The sequence below is a fragment of the Rhinolophus hipposideros genome, assembly GCF_964194185.1.
Source record: "Rhinolophus hipposideros genome assembly, chromosome: 3".
Taxonomy (NCBI): Eukaryota; Metazoa; Chordata; class Mammalia; order Chiroptera; family Rhinolophidae; genus Rhinolophus; species Rhinolophus hipposideros.
In genome coordinates, this window is record NC_138049.1 from 20,251,372 (window position 1) to 20,275,197 (window position 23,826).

A 23,826-nucleotide genomic window follows, 5' to 3' on the forward strand; every position below is an offset into this window, starting at 1 on the left:
AATGAAGATTAAGCCACAGTGGAGTGGGTTAGTAACAACAGTACACACTCTGTGCTAGGCACCGTTCTATGTGCTTTACATACACCAATTACTTAGTCATTACATTAATGTTGTGAGGTAGGTACTCAATACCCTTCTACAGACGAGGAAAAGAAGGCACAGAGAGGTTAAGTGACTTGTGCAAAGTCACACAGCAGAAGCCGAATCCGGGCTCAGGCTCTGGCTCATGCATCTATTCTCTTCACAGCTACATTGCCTTGTCTCTTAAGTATGTAAATCGGAGTAGAGACAATATAGACAACTCTTTGGAGAAACTCAGCTGTAAGTAGGGAGATAGTGCAGTAGCAACATGTAAAAGGGGGGTGGTCCCAGAAGAGTACTTTTTTTGTTTGTTTTTAAGGTGGAGACTAGGACTAGAGTGTATTCAAATATTGATTGGAAGGATCTGGTAATGAGACTGAAGTTACAGGCGAATGAAGTGAGGACTGATGGATGAAGAGCAGGGAGTGGGAGGAGCCAGAGCACAGAGGGAAGCATTACCTGTTGGAAGGTGTAAAAATCCTTCACCTATTGTCACAGAGGCCAGGAGAGGGGGAGTGCAGAAAGGATGTTTGCAGGAAGGAATCCAAAGAGTTCCTGTTTAAAGTCTTTCATATTCTCTGTGAAATAAAAGGTCAGGTCGTCTGCTGAGAGAGGCCTGGGAGAGTGAGATAGAGGTGGAAGGGAGCAGTGAGAGTTGGCAGGAGAAATACAAAGTAAAATTGCTAGTCAACATCAAGGACACAAGTGGCATCAAATTGGTGAAGCCAGAAGGCTAGAAGGAAAAGACGTGGTCGTGTTGGCATGGATGTAGGGTGGGGATGTTGAGTAGGCTACGAAGGGTCATATCCACACATAAAATGATTTTTTGGGGGGGAGCATTCTTATTAACATTAACATTCTAGTTCTTTATGTACTCCCAGAATGTCTGAGAACCAGCTGTTGGGGACAGAAGACAAAACTCAGGATAATATATACAGGAAAGTGACATAAATTATGCACATAAGCCTTTTCCATCCGGATACAGATCTAAGAAACTAATTCAATCAACACTCAAGTGGACACTCTGAGGTGCTTTGTGCAAACTGCACTCTCAGCCTTCAAGCCCTCCATTGTCTAGAGTGACATCTCCACCTCAAAAGATGAATAAACGGTAACCTACTCCCAACAAAGTATTTGTAAAAAACAAGCTGATTAAAATAGTGGGAAAGCAATGACATTCTCAATTCTCAGGGGAAAAGCAGAGCTCGGGAAATAGTTTAATACATAAACCATAAAAAAATTTCAGAAAACTCTTTAGCATTCTTAATAGGTTGTAAGGAGACACTAACTTCCCAGAGCAGGACCAAAATCCCTAAGAAGAGAAGAAGATAAAATGAAAATAAGGGTGGTAGGGAAGGGACAGAGGAAGAAATGGGCCTTTCTCAGAGACTCTTCAGACATTCAGCATTTTTGTCATCCAGGAGGAAGGAAACATGCTATCATTTCCTGAGCGCCTCATGCGCTCATTCATCTTCACAACAATTCTATGAGGCAGGCATCAGCTCCCATTTTAAAGGTGGTAAAAATGAGGCTAAGAGAGGATAAGTAATCTGCTCAAAATCCCTAGGAAAAGGGGAACTGAACAAGGACTGCCTGGCCTCAGGGATCTGAACCCCTACCTCCCAGAGTAGGCACAGCAGGTTAATGAGGGAAGAAACAGGCAGAAAGGGGCAGAAAGTTTAGGCTACTTTAGGGCTGAGTATTCTTAACATATAAACAGAATAACAATGGCTACTACGCTGAGTGGCAATTATGTGGCAGACATTTTATACTCATTTTCTGGTTCTAAAGTATCATCGCCCTCATTTTTCTCAGATGGGGAAACTGAGGCCTGTAGAGAGAATAAGTGACTTGCCCAAGTGCATATACGCTTTCTATTGCTGCGATAACACATTAGCACAAACTCTGTAGCTTAAAACACCACCGATATTTCTTACAATTCGATGGATGAGAAATCTAACACAGGTCTTGGGGACTAAAATCAAGGTGTCGGCAGGGCTGTGTTCCTTTCTGGAGGTTCTAGAGAAGAACCCATTTCCTTGACTTCTCCAGCTGCTAGAGGCGGCCGCCATTCCTTGGCTCATGGCCTTTCCTCCATCTTCAAACTCAGCAATGGTTGTTTGAGTACTTTTCACATCACATCACACTCTGACTGCCCTCCCGCAGTCATGTCTCTCTCTAACCACAGCCAGGAAAGGGTCTCCCTTTGGAGAACCAGGTGATTAGACTGGGCCTACCTGGATAATGCAGGCTAACCTCCTCATCTCAGGGTCTTTCATGTAATCCCATCTGTGAAGTCTCTTTTGTTATCTGAGGTGACATATTCACAAATTCTGGGGATTAGGACATGGACATCTTTGGGGACCATTATTCTGCCTACCAAGTTAAAACAGTATTAAAGGGGATGAGCTCGGAATTTAATTTAGATTAGGTCTAAATTAAACAGGAAATCCTGTTGACACTATCTTCAGACTATATCTAGAATCCTACTGCTTCTCACACTGCCATTTCTACCACCTTGGTCTGAGCCATGTTATCTGCCCCCAGGATCACGTCTATAGCTTCTTACCTGTTCTCCTGCTCCATCCTTGCCCTCCATCCATTCTCAACACAGTAGCCAAGTTTTAGATCCTCTAAGAACACCTCGGATCATGCCAACTCTCTGTTCAGAACCTTCCAGTTTCGTTCTGAATTAAGGACACAGTCCTTACAATGGCCTCTGAGGCCCTACATGATCACCCTTCTACCTCAGGCATCTCTGTTCACTCTCCCCCACATTCTGCTCCAACACCTTGGTCTGCTTTCCTTAAACACACCAGGATTATTGCTGCTGCCTCGAGAGGGAGTGGGCTGTACATTTTCATTCTGCTCCTTTCTCCAGGACGTTGAAGTAGAAGGGGAGGGCATGGCCTGGTCTGGGGACCTGGGAGGGGAAGTGGGAGAAGAATGAACATTTCCTGGCTTCATTGCCTGTGGCTATGCAAGTGGTCGCACCGGTCTGTCTGGTTAATACCAACTTCCCACTGATAAATGCTTTGAGGCTGACATTCAGTGCTCATGTTTGCATGGGGTCCCTATGTGTGAGGTTTGTAGGGGTCTCTGAAGTGCTTCTCTACTGCAGAGGTCCCGTACCTGGGAGATGGGCTGCCTCCAGCTTGACCTCTTCAGCCCTCCCTGACTCCTGCTCATGGCAGTACACTCCAATTTCTTATTGCTGGGAAACCCTTGCCCAGGGGCTGGCCTTCCTGGGTGGGAAGGCCCATCAGGACAGCGCAAGCCCAGTGATGTCCCTCAATGTCCAACCAGATCAACAAGAAACATCCATCACTGCTGCATATGAGGGGATTTAGGCTGCACTGCAGCTCGTCCCTCCCTCCATCCTGCCATATCCTTCCAATGTTCGTTTCCTTGCTCATGTAGGAGGTACAGAAAGGTTAACATGTCTGCTTCTCAAATTAGATTCCTGTCTCCCCCCTGATATTTACCAGGGATTCTCTTGGAGCCTCATACAATTGGCTTTGGTTGCGTATGGAGGCACTTCCTCGCCGAATGGCTCCCTTAGACCTCATACTGAGGATGCAAAGACCCTCTCCCTCTTCCACAGCAAGGCTGAGGAAGGAAGGTAGGGAAGGCGGGGTAGACGGGAGCGATGAAGAGTGTGGATGGCTTTGGTGATAGGTAAGGGAGCAGAGTCTCTGGGCTGTTTCTTATAAGCCCTAAGAAAGGTATCTCTTTTCAGAATGTGTACTTATCACCTTATTCTTTCATCTTGGTGCCAATTCTCCGATGCCAGGAAATCAGGAAAACTTTCACACACTATTACAGATGTAAAAGTCATCAGGGTAGGCAGTGATGGTGGAGTGAAAGGCTCAAGTTGAACAGAAGAAAATGTCACAAGCTGGTCAAAGGATAACTGCATGTTGCCCAGATTTGTTTAACTGGTGAAGAAGTATCCAATTAGTTTTTTTGTTTGTTTTTTTGGAATGTCTCCTACAATTTATTTTTCTCAGTAAAGTGGGTATAAATTTTATGCTAGAAACTTTACTTGTTCATGGTTAAAATTTATTTTTAAGATTTTTAATTTGAGTACCCTTTTACTTTTATTTTTAAGAATGTTTTCTCTGTTTTAAAAATAATGCACGAGTATGTTTCCAGCAGTAACTTGAGGAAATACAGAAATGTTTCAACTAGAAAAAAAATCTGCAATTGCACAAGTGAGGGATAATCAAGTTTAGTGGAAAACAGAATTCTGATTTGGGACAATTTAGGATTATATATCATGAAAGAAAGCTCATTCTTCATCTTGATTTTACTTTGTGTTATTTTCTGGGTTGGGAAGTTATACAATGGACACATTTGGGGTAATAAGATTTGGAATATGGAATCGTAGAAAACTCATTAGGGCTCTGAGACAACAGAAATCTCTGTTTCGCTTTAAATAACCTCATTGCAGCGACAAGGACTATTTATCCATAAGAAGAAGTTTCCATAAGAAGTTTCCAGGACCCCTTTTCTGCCCTTCCCTAATGCTGCCTGGCTCCTGACCTTCCATTTAGTGGTCAGCATGTATTATGCATGGCCCCTGCAATCTCCTGTGGGCTCTGATTGAATGAGAACCACTGAGGGAGGGGAAAGTCCAGGGGCTGGAAGAAACATCCCCAGGACAGAAAAGATTCACTGTTGAAGCCTTGGGCATGTACATTTCCCATCTGGAGTGGTTTCCCCCTTATGGCCTAGAGATGGAAAAGCAGAGCAGTGAGCAGCAGCAGCGTGGCAGGGAGACAAGGACGCTAGGTGCCAGGGGACAGCACAGCCAAGGAACTGACTGGCCACCAGGATTCCTGCGCCAGGTGGAGTGAGGACGTCTTTTGCAGAATCTGTCCACTTGAGGGTGATAGCAGTCAGCAACCCATGATCTCAAAGCTCTCTGTTTTACCCAGCCCAACACGACCCCCATCGAGATTATCGGATGGTCCTAATATTAAACTTAAAAAACAAACAAACAAAAGTGATATTTTATATCTTTGAGGGTTGTTTTGATTTTTGAAGTGAAGAGTGTATGAGTGAGTGAGAATGAGTTAAAGAAAGAGGAAGGATGTAGGATACTGAACTAAAATTCTCGAACCCCTGTAATAAAATATATACTCTATGTTACAGCAAACATGAAAATAATAATAATGACAATAGTAGTGAAGATAGAAACTTTACTGTGTGCCAGGCATTGTTTTATGGGCTCTGCATACAGTAACTGCATCCTCACAACTTCCCCATGAGGTACCTACTATTCTCCCTCTATTATATCTGAATAAGTTGAAGCCCAGAAAGGTTAAGTGGAGGAGTCAGAATTCATACCCGGAAGTGTCCTTACTACAAGACATGGCTGCTTCTGATGCTTCAAAAGAAAAATACAACTAAAAACTCAATCTGTTCACCTGCAGAGTCACTCTGCCCACGCTAAGAGGCAGTGGAGAGTATGGCTGACTGTACAGAGTTTGCAGCCACAAACCAGGGCAACAACAACGGCAACAATAACAATAACAAAACGGCTTTTCCTTGGGTAAGTCATATAATCTCTCTAAGCTTTAGTTTCCTTATCTGTAAAATGGGCCAGACAATGCCTATCTCACAGGGCTGTTTGGGAAGGAAATATTATACTATTTGAAAAGCACTGGCACAGCACTCAAAAGAATGGTATTTTTTACAATTCTTGATAATTGCTGTTGCCTTAGAAACCAAGACTTCTGTGTTGTATACTGCATAAGATGGAGCATCTCATTTATTAGGGAAATTCCCACAAATAGGGCTCAGAGAAATGTGTGAGGGAATGATGACGGGGGGAGTTGTGCAGGAAAGGAGTTAAGAGCTCACCATAAACAGACAAGGAGATGTTGTGCCCCAGACACCTAGGCAAGTAGAAAGAGACGTGTGAGGAGGCGGAAGTGGCCATGAAAGGAGTCTGGGATGACTTTATGATGCCAAAGTTGGGTAGGACTGAGATAGGGGCTGGGAAATGGAGCTACTGAGGGAGGGAGTTCAACGGGCTCTAGTCCACGAGGGTAAGTTCCGGCATTCCTTTCTTTCATGGCTCTCGCTATCCCAATCCAGGCAGAGAAGAGATTCAGACAGGAAGGGAGTCTTGCTAGAATGGAGAGAGCAAGCTAGAATAATCAGGGCAAAGTTGATAGTCAGCCTGGCTAGCAGCCTCGGAGGTATAGATTCAGCTCAACCATACAGAGAATTGGACGGGAGATCTATTTATTTTATAACTAGCACGTGATAAGAGGAATGTTTTTTTTCCTCAAGAGGAATGCTTTCTTCCTCATGAGGCATGACGTTCTGGAATGTCCCATCACAACCCTGGTATGCTATCAAAAGATTTTACATCCTGAACCTTCTGCTGTTGAGTCACTGGTACGTCGACCCTGAGATAATCTGAAAGGGAGCCAAAGCCAGTACCTTCTTGATAACAATGAAAACCCTTGGATTTATGTAATATGACATGATGTGAGGGACATTATTTAGGTGTTGGCATAGTTATGAATGTCTAGGGGAGAACACCAAAAGGAAAAGTCTATTTTGAAAGCTTTCTCAGAACACATCTTCGAGAATTCACTAGTTAATGCAAAGATGTGTCCAAACAAGTACCGGTTGGCTTAAGGAGCACACAGAGCTGGCAAGCCTCATTTGGCATGAAGAGCGTGAGTAATGCTTCATTTTAATGAGGGATCGGGGGCTCTATAATGAAGACTATGTGGTATTTCCCACGTGTCCCTTTGGAACGTGGACTGATTATACCCACAATGGAAGCAAAGCCATTGGAAAGTGCATAGTTCCTGAAACCTCTCAGTCTCCGCAAGATTCAGATAATTTAATGGCACATAAATGAATTCACAGGAATACACCCATAGGTCCCAGAGTAAAAACATGCCCTTCCCACAGGTAAGCAAATATGAGTGCAAAGTAAAGAGACTGTATTTTTGGAGGGAGGGGAAATGGGCATTTGATGTTTAAACTAATGCTATAGGCAGTTCCAGGTATGCTGTGAAGACCGTGGCATTCTTGGAGTAAGTGTGTACCTTCCCCACACGACTCTTCTCAAAGAGAGGAGTCATTTGAATATCAACTTCACATGTAAAAGCACATACATTCATTTTAAGAAATAATTTCACAGTCACACTTCATGTGTGAGCCCTGATCATTTGGACCTTTTCTATCAGAGAAAGTTAATACTTAATGTTTTAGGGGGAAAAACCACGTAGACAGTGAGTATGAAAACAAATATTCCCCAGTCCTCATGAATGGTCCCTGACTAGTCCAGGAAGTGGCAGAGAGAATGCACATTACTGCACGTTTGTTCTATGGTCTGTAGTCTGGCTATCCCCTTAGATACAGTAATAGGGTGTGACTTCTAGAAGCAAATTCCCTTTCTGTTGAACTGGGGCATTATATGATCATTCATGCAAAATATGTGAAATACTGGACTGATGTTTATTTTATATTTCTGGTCTGGCTGGAGCAAAATTCTCCATGGAGACTGGGTCTCCCAAAGCACTCCAGGATTTTGGTGCAATTAACCACAGTTCTGGGTATTTGGAAGAATGTTATTCAGTTCTTCAGGCCTTTTAAAGGAGGGGATGGACCCAGAACTCAGGACAAGAGAGTCCTAAAAGGCAGAAATCCTGGCGGGAAGGATCTCTGTTGCGTATGTTAATATAGCAAAGAGGACTTGGAATTATAAAGAGAAATAAGAAATTCTCTATCTTAAGATAAATAATTTTGAAACATTAAAACATGGTAAGAACTGAAATCAATGTGAAATAATCATCAGGCAAAAACTGTTATCAGATAAATTTGGCTTCTCCCACTTGGGACTTAGACCAATAGACCAATTGGAGATTTCCTGTGATTTATTTATGCCAATTTACAAAAACAAAACCATTAAATGCATGCTACACGAGTATGTAATCGCTAATTCTGGAATAGGTTTTAAATGGACTCAGGCAAATGCACATTTTCACTATTTCCTATGAAGTTTAGAGTCACTTCTTTCAAAGGTCATTTCTTCTGTCCTCATTTGCATTTGCGGCAACTCCCCCACCCCCCAACAAAAGCAACAACAAAAAATCCCAAGCAAAAAGGCCCTCAAGCAATAACACTGGAGTCCAAGAAAAACATTTAGTTTGAAAAAAAGAGTTGAAAAATGTAGCCTTGGAAGAAGCACTGCTTACATGGGATTGTTCAACAAATTCCTGTTGTGTGAGGTTTGGCATATACTTTCTAAAAATATAAGCATCTGGGGAAATGAGACAAAGCCCAGGTCCTGGACCAAACGAGGCACGCAGTGTGAATCTGTTAGTGATTATATCCATAATGAAATATGTGCCCCAATTTAGCAGTGCACAATATAATACAATAGGAGAGCCCAGCAGGCACTGGCCTTACCATAATATATAGCCAACAGAGAAGGTACATATGGCGGCGAGTCCACTGCTCCTGCTGGGATACGCATGGTGTGATGTCCTCATCTCGATCAATATAAAGGGCAAAACCGTTGTGTGCTGAAAAAGAACAGAGACCAGGTGACACCGATTCTTATCATCGCCCCTCAGTAGTTGTTTGGTCTCCAGTAGGAGAACGAAATAGTGTAAGTTCCTAGCAAAGGCGACACAGCAGAGAGCAGTGTATGGCTCACTAAAGAGGTAGAATGGACATGAAAACATGGAGTGCATCAATTGCTCCATTGGTATTTTTCTGAGGTATCTTAATTTTGAAATTTTATTTATGCCTGTTACTGGAAATTTCTATAATATAGAAAGATGTACAGGAAGAAAATTGGAATATAAGAAAGGAATAAACATAACCACTGCTAATATTTTGGTGTATGTCTCCCCTACCCCACCTCCCGGTTCACATTATTTATATATAGTTAAGAGTATACTGTGCATGCAATTTTGCTTTGGATTGTAGCATGAGAATTTTTGATATGCCATTTTAGAAATCCTTCTAGAATATCTGACTACAACTGCTTAAAATTCTAGTTTATGGTTGTACCAAAATTTATTTAACCAATTCCTGTTCTTGGACATTAAGTAGCAAAAGATTTTCATTTTTTCACTTATTAAAAATGTCATACTCAATAGTTTAGTGGTTACCAGAGAGTAAGAGGGGTATGGGGAGGGAGATGAGCGTAAGGGGGATCAAATATATGGTGATGGAAGGAGAACTGACTCTGGGTGGTGAACACACAATGGGATTTATAGATGATGTAATACAGAATTGTACACCTGAAATCTATGTAATTTCACTAACAATTGTCACCTCAATAAATTTAAAAAAAAAAAAAACTAAAAATAAAAAGTCATACTAAATATCTTTTGTAGAAGTCTTTGAATGTCTGAACGTTAAATTATGTTCTTATAGTCAAATGCTATGAAGATTTTAAGGTTGTTGATACATAACTCCAAATGAGGTGTGTACCAGCAGCAGGTTAGGAATAATGCCAAATTTGCTTTCAGAAAAAATGTATCAGTTTGTACCACTTGGACATGGATTTAGATATGATGTTTGAAGATAGGCTCTAAAGAAGCTGCATTGAACGTTGCCATTTGTTTTTCTGCCCAGTGGCCACTCTAGATACTACTCAGTTCAGTGGGCCAGGTTGGGGATGAAATTTCTCTCTTCCATATGGTAGGAAGAAAGGAAAGTCAAGTACTTTTGGTATTGAAATTTGGTGGACAGATAGAGGGGACAAAGAGCTTTTGACGTCAAACTGGGTCAGGATGTAGATTTTCCTTCCAACTTTGGAGAGTTCCTGAGTGAGAAGATGGCAGGACTGAGAAGTGAACCATCAGCAACTTTGAATTCTATTTAGTACCTCCTTAACGGCTATGAAAGAATCTTTGTTCTGCTCTTGCTGTATTGTTTGCACATTCAAGGAAAAGGCAGGAAATTGAATGTTATGATTTTCCAACTCTAATAAGTATTGTAGCAAAATGGAACCAGGTGGCAGGTAGGTCTTGGCAGGAAAAGTCTTGGTGGGGAGATCAAGGGGAACATCTTTGGAGCAACTTATTGTTTATATTCACAGAAAAATAGAAGGACAGGATTTTGCAAGAAATATTAAGACAATGGAAGGCTTTTTTTTGCCTTAGACATTCTCCTCCACATAACTGTTCTGACTACCAATATATTAATAATTAGAGTATGGTATTCCCAGAATGTCAGGTGGGTGATTCCACAGTTGGGTAAGCTTTATATTTCTTTATACTTTGCTTCCTTATTATTGTTTTAAAACCATATAATTAGCTCTGAAGGAAACCATGATAAATGTACTTGTGTATGAATACAGAGACAGTATGTATTTTAAAGATCTATTTTATTGTTTTTTTCATTACAATCTAGTCACCTCAGATGACATTGGCCTGGAATTTCACCAAAAGTTTCAGCTGTTAACAATAGTGTTACAATGGTATATTCATGTAAAATCCAAACACACAGCTAGCAATAAGGCTAAGTCTTATCAAATCTTAGAGTAGAAAGATCCATGGGAATCAAGTCTTTACAATAATGATAATGCTGACTCTGATGGACAGTGTGTGTTATAGAATGACAATGATATTATTTTTGACTTGTTACGTATTATTTAAAAATGTTTAAACTCTTCCTCTTCATTCATTGCTCCAAACTGAGTAGAAAATCATCCATTTTTCTATAAAGTTATATAAATTCAAAAAATGAAGCTATGTTCAGTTATCCAGTTATCATTATTTTACCTAGCTTAGTTACTGATTATCAGATGTCATACCTGGAAGGGTTAGAATAATGACAGGCAGAAAATCTTGAAAAATGGAGACCTTTCTAGATTACTTCATCATTGGCATTATCACCACTAAAAAGGAGCTAGTTGTTGCATCAGCGACATAACCAACGACAAAAGATATATTTTTGGCTAGCTGTGTCTGTGCCAGTTTGGCCAGTGGCAAATCTCAGGATAAGACTTTTTATATAGGGGTAACTTAACAGCTTATCATTTAGAATATTCAGGCACTAAAGAATGTATATCTTCCTCTCTAAAAATTTATAATGCAAATTATATTTACTGATAAACAGTATATACTAACAAAAGTAAAAATAGTACAAAATATTTATAGCCAATATAAATGTTGCCCTGTAGGTAGCTAAAGTTCTATGAATTAGAAAATGGTAAAACTCTGTGAATGGTGCTGCTGAATCTTTAACCTTTAGCAGTACAGTTATAAATCAACATCTATAGTAGTAAGAGGGGTAATTATTTGAGAACTACAGGTATAAGAAATCCAATTCTAACCCACTTCCAGGCAATACTCTGCTTCAATGACTTAAGAACCAGAGGAAATATTCAACTCCATTCGAGACCATCAGCTGCCCAAGAATGGTAATCAGAGGTTTTGTTCACTGTGATATCGATCACACTTAGACAAGAGCTTGACACATCGGAGGTGATCAATAAATATTTGTGGAGATCATTTAATCTTCAAAACAACATTGTAAGTGGAAATTTTTAACTCCATTCTGTAGGTGAGGCAATAAAGACTTGGTAACAATAATTCTCTTGCCCAAGATGACAGAGCCAGTAAGTCTGGAGGTGATGTTCAAGACCAGTTCTGTCTGTCTCCGAATCCCATGCTCTTTTTTCTCCATTAAAATTATACATTTAAAAAATATGAGTTAAATAATCCTTGACTCATAGACCTGTGGGAGTGCATGAGATTGAAGATCACCTATGTTGCCTCTCAATAGACCGGCACTATTTTTTGGTTGAACCTCAAAATAAATAAAAAGGTCTTCACTGTAAAAAAAATATATTTTGCTAAGTATGTTTTTTCCTGTGGCATATAAGCATTCTGAATAATAACAAACAATAAAAGCAGCTGCCATAAAGTTAGACCTTTTCAGTGATACCATGACAGTGAAGGATGGCTGGAGGCAGCTCTTTTAGCTTTGGATTCAGAGGAAGCCACGTTGCAACTTTCTTGGTCGTCCTGGATCTGGGCTCCTGTGATAGCTGCAGCCTTCACCATGTTACCTAAGTCTCACGCCAATGAGCTCAAAGTCGTATACCTGAAGTGCAAGAGGAGGAATTCGCGGCCATGTCTACCCTGGCCCTCGGGATCAGACCCCTGGGTCTTCATCCACAAAAGGTTGGTGATGACATCCCAAGGCAACAGGTAAGTGGCAGAGTCTGAGGATGACAGTGAAACTGGTCATTCAGAACAGTGGCCCAGACTGAGTGGTATCTTCTGCCTCTGCGCCATCATCAAAGCCCTCCAGGAACCAGGCAGAGACAGAGAGAAGCCAGAGCCGATCAAGCTCGGTGGAAATAGCACTTTGAACAAGACTGCCTGATAGATGCAGCACTTATCTGTACAGCCAGAGAGTTCTCTGGAAGCAAGAAAGAACTGGGACTGCTGAGCCTGTGGACTGCCATGTGGATGGCTGCCATCCTCATGACATCATAGGTGACACCAACAGTGGTGGGGTGGGATGCTCCGCTACTTAAGAACTAGAGGGAAATATTTCGATAAAGGATCATTTGACAAGTAAACAAAAACAAACAAACAAACAAACAAAAGCAAACCCTGGAATTATCTGTTTCTATTCTTCAAACTTCTTAACTTACAATTTTCTTAGACAGGTGGAGATACACTCTGGATAAACAAAAAAAGAGGTAAAATCTGGTTGCCAGAGGGGGCTCTTAAGAATTGCACTGGACTGTTTTTTGCAGTATATTGTCCATAGCACAACTGCCTAGCACCTGAGTGACTGAGGTTTGACTGGTCTTTTAAGTGCTCAATGAGATGAAGGGCTGACAGCCCAAGGAGTAAACCCTTGATCTACTCTGTTAAGTGCCCTAGAAAGTATGGGTCCAAGATGTAAGTAGTTATCCTAGCCCAAGTTTAATCTTCCATGGCTGCTAATTTTAACAAGACTGAATTGGGAAGATTGTGTCCAAAAGGGAAAGCCCAAATCTATCTTGAGCTTTTGCGTCCTTTGTGTTTTTCTTAACAGGGTTCCAGTAGGTTCCCTCCTGGTGGCATAATTTATCACTATGAACTGACTAGCAACCCCATGGCAAAGGTCTCCCTGCAGAGGGCATCCATCCACCAGGTGGTGTCGCCTCTGCACAGAGATGCTCAGACCTGGTCTGAGGGCTGGATTCAGGGAAGGACCTAGGACTTACTTACCGTTTCCCCGAAAATAAGACCTAGCCAGACAATCAGCTCTAAAGCATCTTTTGGAACAAAAATTAATAAAGACCCAATATTCTATTCTACTCTACTCTACTCTATATTCTATTCTACAAGACTCGGTCTTACATTATAGCACAATAAGACCGGGTATTATATTATGTTATATTATATTATTATATAAGACCTGGTCTTATGTTAATTTTTACTCCAAAAATGCATTAGAGCTGATTGTCCGGCTAGGTCTTCTTTTCGGGGAAACACAGTATGAAGTGAAGGAGATGAGATAAGAAAAAGGCTTTTGGAGAAGAGGCTGCAAGGAAGAAAGAAGTGTAGTTAGGTGGAAGGATCAGGAAACTGGCATCTGGGATCTAGTTCTGATTGTGTCCCACCTGTATTAAAATTACGTTGTTGGTAACCACTTTGAGCACCTCTTGTAATTGCAGACGTCAAACATGACTTGCATTCATCTTTTGTTATCAGTATACGAGTATATTGATACAGTTTTTTCCTTTTAAAAAATGTGTATACTTTTTTTGGCACCATCTGTATATAATATTCTCTCTCTCTCTCTCTCTCTCTCTCTCTGTGTGTGTGTGTGTGTATATATATATATATATATATATATTTATATATCTCCACAAATATAAAGTGCCTAGGGCCTACAATAGTAAAATGTCATAATGTAGCCCTGTCATATGTTACCTGGTTTTTAAAAAAAAAAAATTTTATTAATTCACATTTTTCTTAAATAAATGTATTTAAAGGGAAACTTACAAGACTAATAAATGTTCCTAAAATGGAATATCACGTGTCATAAATAGAAGATAACCACAAAAACAAATACAGTAAAAAATGAACTGCTCTTAATAAGTGTTTGCTAGATATGTTTGCTGTTAAAGGCTCTGATTCTGAGGTCTGCTGGCAGACATGTTAGCAAATACTAGAGGGGTATTAAAGACACCCTAGCATGAAATAGAGACTCTCCTAAATGGAATCAGAAAGACTGAAAGATAATTGGGAGGGAATTACCTTTTCATTATGTGATTCAATATTCTTTAATGCCAGGTCCCTGCGCTACATAAATTATCTTGCATGCCATCAGGGCTACACAGCCTATGTACTGGAACAGATTATCTATAAATTGCAGTTGTACTTTCTAACAGCTAAATTATTTGATTTATGAACAGATGTTCTTTTGCTAGAAAAATGGAGAGACAGATGAATAGGAAGTTTAGGTATTGATGGAGGAATTTTGTGGGATTTAACAGGACTAAAGAAATAGATTTACACTCCAAGAAGGATCTGGACTTGCTATTGGGAAAAACATTTTGATTATTATTATTATATATATATTTTTAAGGAGGGCACAGTTCGCAGTTGCCCATGCGGGGATGGCAACCTTGCTGTTATTAGCAACTATGCTACTAAGCTAGCAACTGAGCTAACTGGCAACTGAGCTATCTGGCCACCCCCAACATTTTGATTATTTTTGATGGCACTCAGTAGCCTATAAAGTAAAGGGAAGTTTTAGAATAAACTTTGCTGTGGAATAAATAGAAGAATGAAAACTATGCTGTATGATGGTATGAATTCAGACATGAAGTCCCTGGTATGGTATGAAATCACTCAGATAGAGTGGGGTGAATTAGGGGACCACTGCAGTTTATTTTAGAGCCCTAGAATCTATTGCTGTAATCAGCATGCATATTACAAAAAACAATAAACAAGATCTGAAGACTGTATTTCACTGCTATTTCTCTGTTTTTTTCTCCTCTCTCCAGAATGTTTTTTAACTAGGAGAGTACTTGCTCTTGCACCCTATGAACACCAGATATAAATAGTTTTCTGCCTCGGAAGGAAAACCAGCTTTTAAATGTGAGGTGTGCAAGCCCAGCCCTTGCGTAGCTGGACAATAAGAGAGCTGGCCACCCCATGTCTCCTTATTTGTATCTATGGGACATAGGCAGAACTCTGGACATGTTCTCCCAGGAATGTGTGCATGAAATCACCAGGTGAGCTTGTTAAAAATGAGATTGCTGGGCCTAGCTCCTGGGGCATCTGGCTTCCTGGTTGTGTAGTGCTCATGGTAATCTCCGTATAGGTAGACAACATGTGTGTCAGGATATCTAGGTTTTCTCATATCCCTATGACAACTTTTGATCATAAATAAAAAGTTGAAGGATGGCTGTGTGCACGTGCGTGCGTGTGCCCATGTAGCACCCAGCACCTGCATTCTTGTGGGCATCCAGGCTGCAGGCAGGGCTAGAGATGTGACCAGACTTGCCTGGGAGGATGGGGTGAGGGAGAGTCCCTATGATGTCCTGACAAGTTTACAGGTGTCTTGCAAACAAAAATAATATGGAAAACGGCTCTAGGATACACAAAGATGGACGCTCCAGATTGCAACGTGAATATTTTGTTTGCTTTTTTACGCCCCCCAACACCCTCTAGAATGACAGAAGATGAAAAAAGAGAAAATTTTCTTCTGTAATAAGACAAGAAGGAATTTCCAAGTTTGAAGATAAAGCCCATTGTATTTGCAAAACATGATCTAAAAGGATAGGAAGGGTGGTGTCAGAAAAACTGGCAACGATTACAAAACGCTGACTGCTCCCAACTTTTGCACAGCTTCTGGGCTCCCCAAGTCAGTCAAATGTTTAATGAATGCAGGGAAAGCACTGGGTGAGAGCATGCACAGAACTGGGCTGGCTCTTAAATTCAGTTAGTGGATGTGGGGAGGTGGCAATGACATTCCTGGCAGCTTGGAGACAAAGGTGATGTAAGCTTTAAAAAAAATCAAAATTTTTAAGTCTGAAAACCTGACCAAATGTTTTATCATGCCACCAGAAACTATTATTATTAATTTTACTAATTGCTTAGCTCAGACTTTGCTACCCTTCCTCATTCTCTTCACAGTAGAGACATTTTAGTGCTTTGAATGACTGAGCACTGCCGTGTTAACCCCTCCAGTTTCCACTTCTCCAGAAGTCAAGCGGAACTATCTGCCACGGACCTCCCTCACCTAAGGGCTGAGGTGCTGGTTTTAGTGTGGCAATGCCTGTGTAATATGACACAGAATCTCCCCAGAAACTGCTAGAGCCTTTTTGGTTGTGCCTTTTTGGTGTGGTGTTGGACACCTGCTCCTGCTGGCTGTCACATCAGTCTGTGATGCTCTTCCACGGGCATCTCACAATCAGGTTAGGACTCAGGGTCAGAAACTCAGATTCAGATGGAACCAATATTTACTGAGTGCCAGTATGTTCCAGACGCTTCAAAAATTCTGCATGGGCTGAGTACAAAATTTGGGACTCATCCAGATCTAACATTAGTCCCCAAACTCTTAGGATATGGTTTTAATAATTAGGCCCAATAAACAAAATAGTGATATGCATTAAACCAAGACATGCATATCTTTGCAACTAAGAGCGAACGAGACATCATAGAAACAATCACACTAGGTCATTGGTATCATTTTACTGGGCTATTATTTTTGTGTTTAAAAAGCATTTTTAACATTAGTTGAGGGCAGTTAATATCTCTTGCTGAATCTTCCTAATGAAGGTATCATAAGGTGCTAAGGGTCTGTGGCATTACTGGGGGGCTCCAGTGTGGTGCCTCCTTTATTGTCCAGCAGGCTGTAGGTCATCAAAAGGAATTATTTTTGTGCATCTAATGCCAGACATGACTCACATGGTACTTTAAAGGGTAACAGCGACTTCAATGTGATCTAATATTCTCTTCTGCCATGAACATTTCACAATTCGTATTTGTGGTTCTCACACAAGAGTACCTCTCATTACTGTCCTTAGACCATCAAACGATCACATATATGTAGATATATGTAGATGTAAAGACCTATGATGGTGCAATGGCTGGAGTGATCAAGGGAGAACTTCACTCAGTAGGAGACATTTGAACTAGGGTTTTAATTGTGACTAGGGCTTCACAAGCAGAAGAAAGTGTGAAGGAAGAAGTCATTCATGAGTCTAAGAAGAATGAAAAGTATGTAAAGGCACCACCGAGGCGACTGTCACTGTTTGAGGACATGAAGGAGCATTAGGAATGGAGTTTGGACTGGTGAGGTAGGCATAAGCTAAATCATGGCGGGCTTTCATATGAGCTGTGTCCTGTGGGAAGCAGACATATCCATACAGATTTAAACTCCTTCCACGGAGTGCAAGGTCTACAAAGGTAGGAGAAACATTTGACTATTAATAACAGAAAGAGAACGCTGGAGCCAGTGTGGAAGCTGTATTAGAGAGAAGAGAGATTTATCTACCAACATGTCCCCCTCTCTTTCTTTCCTTCCATGCTACTTGCTTTTTCCTCAAGGAAGGGACTTGATTCTCTCCATGACTTTCGTTTAGCCTCCTCACCTACAATTTCCTCCTTTCTACTCTTTTCTCCTTTATTTTAATAATTACCATAGTGCTGAAAACAACACAGGGAAAAGAACAAAAAAAAAAGCTAGTCTTTAATTTTGGCAAATATGTATTTGACGGGTAAACATGTAAATAGGACTGCTTTCATCCCTCTGTGTTTTATGTTGCTTCCTCCATTATTAACTTATGTCCATAAATACCAAATACATAGTAATAAGAATAGCTATCGTTTACTGCGCTCCTAATATATGCTCAGTTTTATACTAGACATTGTCCACCAGTATCATGTTTAATTCTCATAGCAACTCTAATGAAATAGTTCTATTCACCTTCATTTTATAAATGAGGAAATGCAGAAACAGAGTGATTAATTTGTCAGAGGTCATGTAGAACTAGTAAATGGTGCAGCCAGCATTAGACCTCAGATCTATCTGACTCCAAAAACCTGTGCTTTTACTGCTTGAGACACACCGATTCCCATGCTGGTTCATCGTTCGTTCATTCGTTCATTCATTCACTCATTCATTCAATAAACACTCTTTGTATTTCTACTATGTGTTACTCATAACTCCAGGTACTTAAAATATATCCCACATCACAGCAGACAAAGATCCATGCCTCTAATAGGTTGCTGTTCTTGAGAACACAAATTTGAAGTCTCCAACCTCAGAAAAGACCAAATTCATTAGGACTGCATGAAGATTACATGAGATCCCACAGTAAAAGTGGCTTGTACAAGTACATGCAAAAAATAATTCAAGTTATTTTGTGAGATCTCCTACTTATGACAAATTGCTAAATAACACTGTCTAATATTTACTGCATGCCAGGAACTATAGTAAGTACTTTATATGGATTAAAACTCATTTACATTTCACAATAATCCTTTGAGGCGTATATTATTATCAATTTCATTTATAAAAGTTGAGGCACAGAAGTTATGAAAACTGCTCAAAGTTACTAACTGGAAGGTGATGAATTCAAAGCTTAGACTCGGATAGTTTGCCTTCTGAGCCCACCTTTTAACCATGGTGCTATACTGCCTCTGGAAAGACCTGAGGCTAGGAGAGTAGCCAGTGGTATCAGGAAGGGTAACTCTTGGTCTTATGGGCTGAGAGAAGGATCCTGGGACCTTGCAAAGATTCCCAGGGCTGAGGGATGAATGACCTCTACATTCAAGGTTAAAATGAAGACTACCTAACCAAACTTTACACTCATACTTTGGGTACCAAGGGCCTCAAGGAGGTAGAGCGGCAGCAGTGAGAATAACACCAATCCACTGACATAGAGAGGTGTTCTACTTGTGCTACCTTTCTTGTCTTTATTTGGCTTACTCTCCTTAAAAGTATTTTTGAAAGTGTAGGAGGTGGGTTGAAGAATGATGGAAGGGAAAGCAATGGGGGTATAGCAGAGAGACAAGGCAAAAGGAAATTCAACTGTTCCTGTAGTCCATACAATTGAAAGCTTTCTTAAACATCATGGCACACTGATAAGTTTAGGGAGCAAGTATAGAAACACGAAGTTCATTTTTAGGAGCACTCTGAAATGAAAAAAGAAACTCAAAAAATAACAAACTAGGTTTTTAATGTATATGCTGCTCAAAAGTTATTTTGAGCTCAATTGATTCCACTCACCCATATATATCAGCCTCCTCCAATGGCAGGGTATTCCTCTAAAAACACATTATGGCCATTTGGTTTCCTTCTCTAAAACTGTCTCACTATCATCAAAACAAAGTCCGAGGTTTTAGCATTGCCTTTAAAGACTCATACTATCTGATTCAGCCTATTTTTCTAGATTAATCTTACACACATTGTACTGGCAACTGTCACTGTGCCACCAAAAGGCCTTACATGTTCATGCCTTTGCTCACGCTCTTCTCTCTTACTGGAATCCCCTGAGATCTGAGACCTTCTCTTTAGTACATATTTATGGCAGTGACATTTTCAGCTCATCAAAGAATCGTCCCTCAAAGTGCTCTACACCTTTGCAATTAGGCAGACCACTGTGACTAGCTCTGGTGAATGGCCTGTTATAGAAGAAGTGATACATACTTCTGGACCAGAGGTGTCAAAACTGCAGCCTGCGGGCCACCTACAGTCCACAATCCATTGTTAATTGGCCTGCAGCAAATTCCAAAAATATATTTAGTTTACTTAAATAAACCAGGAGAGGCAATATGTACATCACCTCGAGTGAGTGGCTCGGCTGTTTGTGTATTTTACCACATATGGCCCTTGGTAAAAAACGGTGAAAAAAGTTTGGACACCCCATTCTAAGCCAAAGGTGGTGTGAGTTGACTTCCTTTGCCACAGTTACCTGGAAGCTATGTGTTGAAATGATGAAGCTACAAGATGGAAGCCTCCTGCATCCCTGAGTCACCACGTGGAAGGGAGCTGCAGTCAACTGGACTAAAGTCTGCTGGACCTCAGCCAACATGGTGGAATGAGAAATAAACCTTTGTGGGCTTCATTCATTAAGACGTTAGGGTCAGATGTCATCAAAGTGGCAGCGTGAGGTGAGCCTCTGGAAATCTCCCCTGGAATGTACAACAAATTCAACAACTATAACTCCACAAAGGACTCCCTGCCCAGCAGACAGGCAAGATGAAGAGGCTTACTCCTGAGTTCACCTAAAGGTGGGCAAATTGCGCAGCAGAGGAGGTGGGAAGGGAGAAGTGCGGAGACGGAGCCACGCGGGCACAAGATGCAGACCTGGGTCAGTGCTCCAAGCTTGCTGCATCCTGGAACTACCGCAGCTGTGGGAGAGGGAAGAACTCGGACTGCTAGGGCTCTGCTTACGGCTCACAGGGCTGAGGGGGCAGCATATAACACGGCTGAACCCAATGCTCACGGCAGAGACCTCGGAGAAAAGACTGAGGGAAAAAGGCTGAAAACGGTGGTTTAAGCCCTCACTGCCGCAGAGAACGGAAGCCTTAGGCACTGAGACTAGCCGCCACCTCCCAACTCTCCCAGAGCTCACCCCGCCCCCACTGCCCAGTGCTAGAAGTGGAATAGTAGCGGTGTCAGATCAACAGAACAGAATATTTGCAGTTCTGAGAAGTGTGGTCCACAGACACAGATTCGCATCCCAACTAGTTCCGGCAAAGGGGAGGGAGCTGTGGAAGCAGGACCGGCTGTGGTGGTGGTCACCACCATTGCTCTGGGCCACCTCTCACAACCCACCATGCCCCTGGACCCACCTATCTGGGAAGATCCCTGCAGGAGTAAACAGAGCTGCTGAAATACACGGGCTCTGAATCCGGTGCAGGAAGAGCTTTGGAACTTCAAAAGCTCTCTGCATCCCCACAGGGACGTGGCACCCTATGACCCAGGGAAACCATTAACAGAGGAGAAACCTGCGTTTCAGGAAACCCCCTATTGTGTGAGAAGCTGGAATACTGCAGAGAAAACATAAAACATTCTACCAACACGTACTGGAAAACAAAAGAAAGACCTCTTCCTATCAACCTGTTGCAGAACCCACTCCTGTGATGTCTAGGAAGAGAAATAATAGATCATTCATTGCCTTGAATAACCAAGGCAAAAAGACAGCTCAGAAAGAAAGTGAAAAGTCTCCAGAAAATGAACTTTCTGGATATGGAAATATCCATATGGAAAGATATGGAAATATGTGACTTAAATGACAGAGAATTCAAGATTGCAGTTCTGAAAAAAAAAAAAAACGAGATTTAAGAAAACACAGAAAGGCAGTTTAATGAACTCAAAAACACAATCAAAGAACAACATGAACATTTTACCAAAGAGACTGAAATTTTAATAAAGAACCAAATAGAATTTCTGAAGATTAAAAACCCAATAGAAGAAATGAAGAATGAAATACCCAGCTCAGGTAGTAGAGTTGACCAGATGGAGGAAAGAATCAGTGACATCGAAGATATAAACTTGGAAATGACACAGGTGGAAGAAGAAAGAGACTTGAAACTTAAAAGAAATGAAAGAACTCTACAAGACCTTCCTGACTCCATCAGAAAGAGCAATATAAGAATAACAGGCATACCAGAAGGAGAAGAAAGAGAGAAAGGAGCAGAGTATATTCAAACAAATAGTTGATGAGAACTTCCCAAACTTGTGGAAAGAACTGGATCCTTGAATCCAAGAGGCAAATAGAACACCTAATTACCTCAACCCCAACATGCCTTCTCCAAGGCACATTGTATTGAAGCTGTCAAAAATCGACAAAGAAAGAATCCTCAAGACAGCCAGGGAAAAGAAGATGGTGACCTACAAAGGAAAGCCCATTAGATTATCATCAGATTTTTCAACAGAAACTCTACAAGCCAGGAGGGAGTGGAACCAGATATTCAAATTATTGAAAGTGAGAAATTATGAGCCAAGAATAATATACCCAGCAAAGATATTTTTTAGACATGAAGGAGGAATAAAGACCTTTCCAGACATACAGAAGCTGAGGGAATTTTCTAATACATGACCTGCACTACAAGAAATACTAAAGGAGGTTATTCGACCACCATCAATAGGGACAATTTGTGGCAACCAAAACATAAAAAGAGGGAGAGTAAAGGCGTGAACTGGAATATGGGAATGGAGAAAGTAAGCGTGCTGACGAAAATGGAATATTCTAAGTATCAAACCTTCTTTTACATAAACTTAATGGTAACCACTCAAAAAAAAAAATCCAGAACTGAAATATATACTGTAATAAAAGAAGAAACAGAGCAAAAAATCATAGAATACCACCACACAGAAATAATAGACAACAACAGAAAGGCAAAGAAACAATGGAGACACAGCCTTAGCAGAAAACTAAAGATAGAATGACAGGAAATCCTCACATATCAATAATCACCCTAAATGTAAATGGACTGAACTCATCAATAAAAAGGCACAGAGAAGCAGATTGGATCAAAAAACTAAACCCAACCATATGGTGTCTCCAAGAGTCACATCTCAGCTACAAGGACAAGCATAGACTCAAAGTGAAAGGGTAAAAATTGACACTCCAAGCAAATGGTATCCAGAGAAAATCAGGTGTAGCCATGATGATTTCCGATGAAACAGACTTCAGGGTGAAAAAGGTAACAAGAGACAAAGATGAACATTTCATAATGGTAAAGGGGACTATACAACAAGAAGACATAACAGTCATCAATATTTACACCCCCAACAGGGAGCACCGAAATATACCAGGTATCTACTAACAGAACTAAAGGTTGAAATTGACCAAAACACAATTATACTAGGGGACCTTAATACATCATTGACAGCTATGGATAGGTCACCCAAACAGAAAATAAATAACAGAATAGCAGCTGTAAATGACACATTAGATGAAATGGACATAATTAACATTTATAGAGCACTACATCCTAAAACTATACATTTTTTTCTAGTGTACATGGAACATTCTCGAGGGTAGACCATATATTGGGTCATAAAACTAGCCTCAGCAAATTTAAGTAGATTTAAATCATACCAAGCCTATTCTCTGATCACAAGGCTTGGAAATTGGATATCAACTACAAAAAGAAAGCAGGAAAAACCATAAATACATGGAGATTAAACAACATACTTTAAAGAACAACCGGGTCAAAGAAGAAATTAGAGGAGAGATGAAAAGATACACAGAAACAAATGAGAATGAAAATACATCCTCCCCAAATTTTTGGGATGCAGCGAAAGCGGTTTTAAGAGGGAAATTTATATCATTACAGGCCTATCTCAAGAAACAAGAAAAATCCCAAATAAACAATCTCACATTACACCTTAAAGAACTAGAACAAAAAGAACAAATGAAAGGTCAGCAGAAGAAAAGAAATAATAAAAATCAGAGCAGAACTAAATGAAATAGAGAACAAAAAGACAATAGAAAAAATTAATGTGATAAAGAGCTGGTTCTTTGGAAAGATTAACAAAATTGAGAAACCCTTGCCTAGACTCACTAAGATAAAAAGAGAGAAGACACTAATTAACAAAATAAGAAATGAAAAAGGGGAAGTTATCACGGATACCACAGAAATACAAAGGATCATCCAAGAATACTATGAAGACTATATGCCACCAAATTCAATAACCTAGAAGAAATGGACAAGTTCTTAGAAACATATAGCCTTCCAAGGCTGAACCATGAAGAATTGGAAAATCTAAACAGAC

At 40.6% G+C, this 23,826-nt stretch overlaps 1 protein-coding gene across 2 annotated transcripts in view; it reads right to left on the bottom strand.

Annotated features, from left to right (window-relative positions):
- The window catches only part of AIG1 (androgen induced 1), a 236,458-nt gene that overhangs the window by 34,505 nt on the left and 178,127 nt on the right, over window positions 1-23,826 (bottom strand). For both annotated transcript variants that reach the window (XM_081044950.1, XM_081044951.1), the window contains exon 4: window positions 8,524-8,639. In XM_081044950.1, the coding sequence (XP_080901076.1) occupies window positions 8,524-8,639 (116 nt within the window). The remainder of the gene's footprint in view (window positions 1-8,523; window positions 8,640-23,826) is intronic.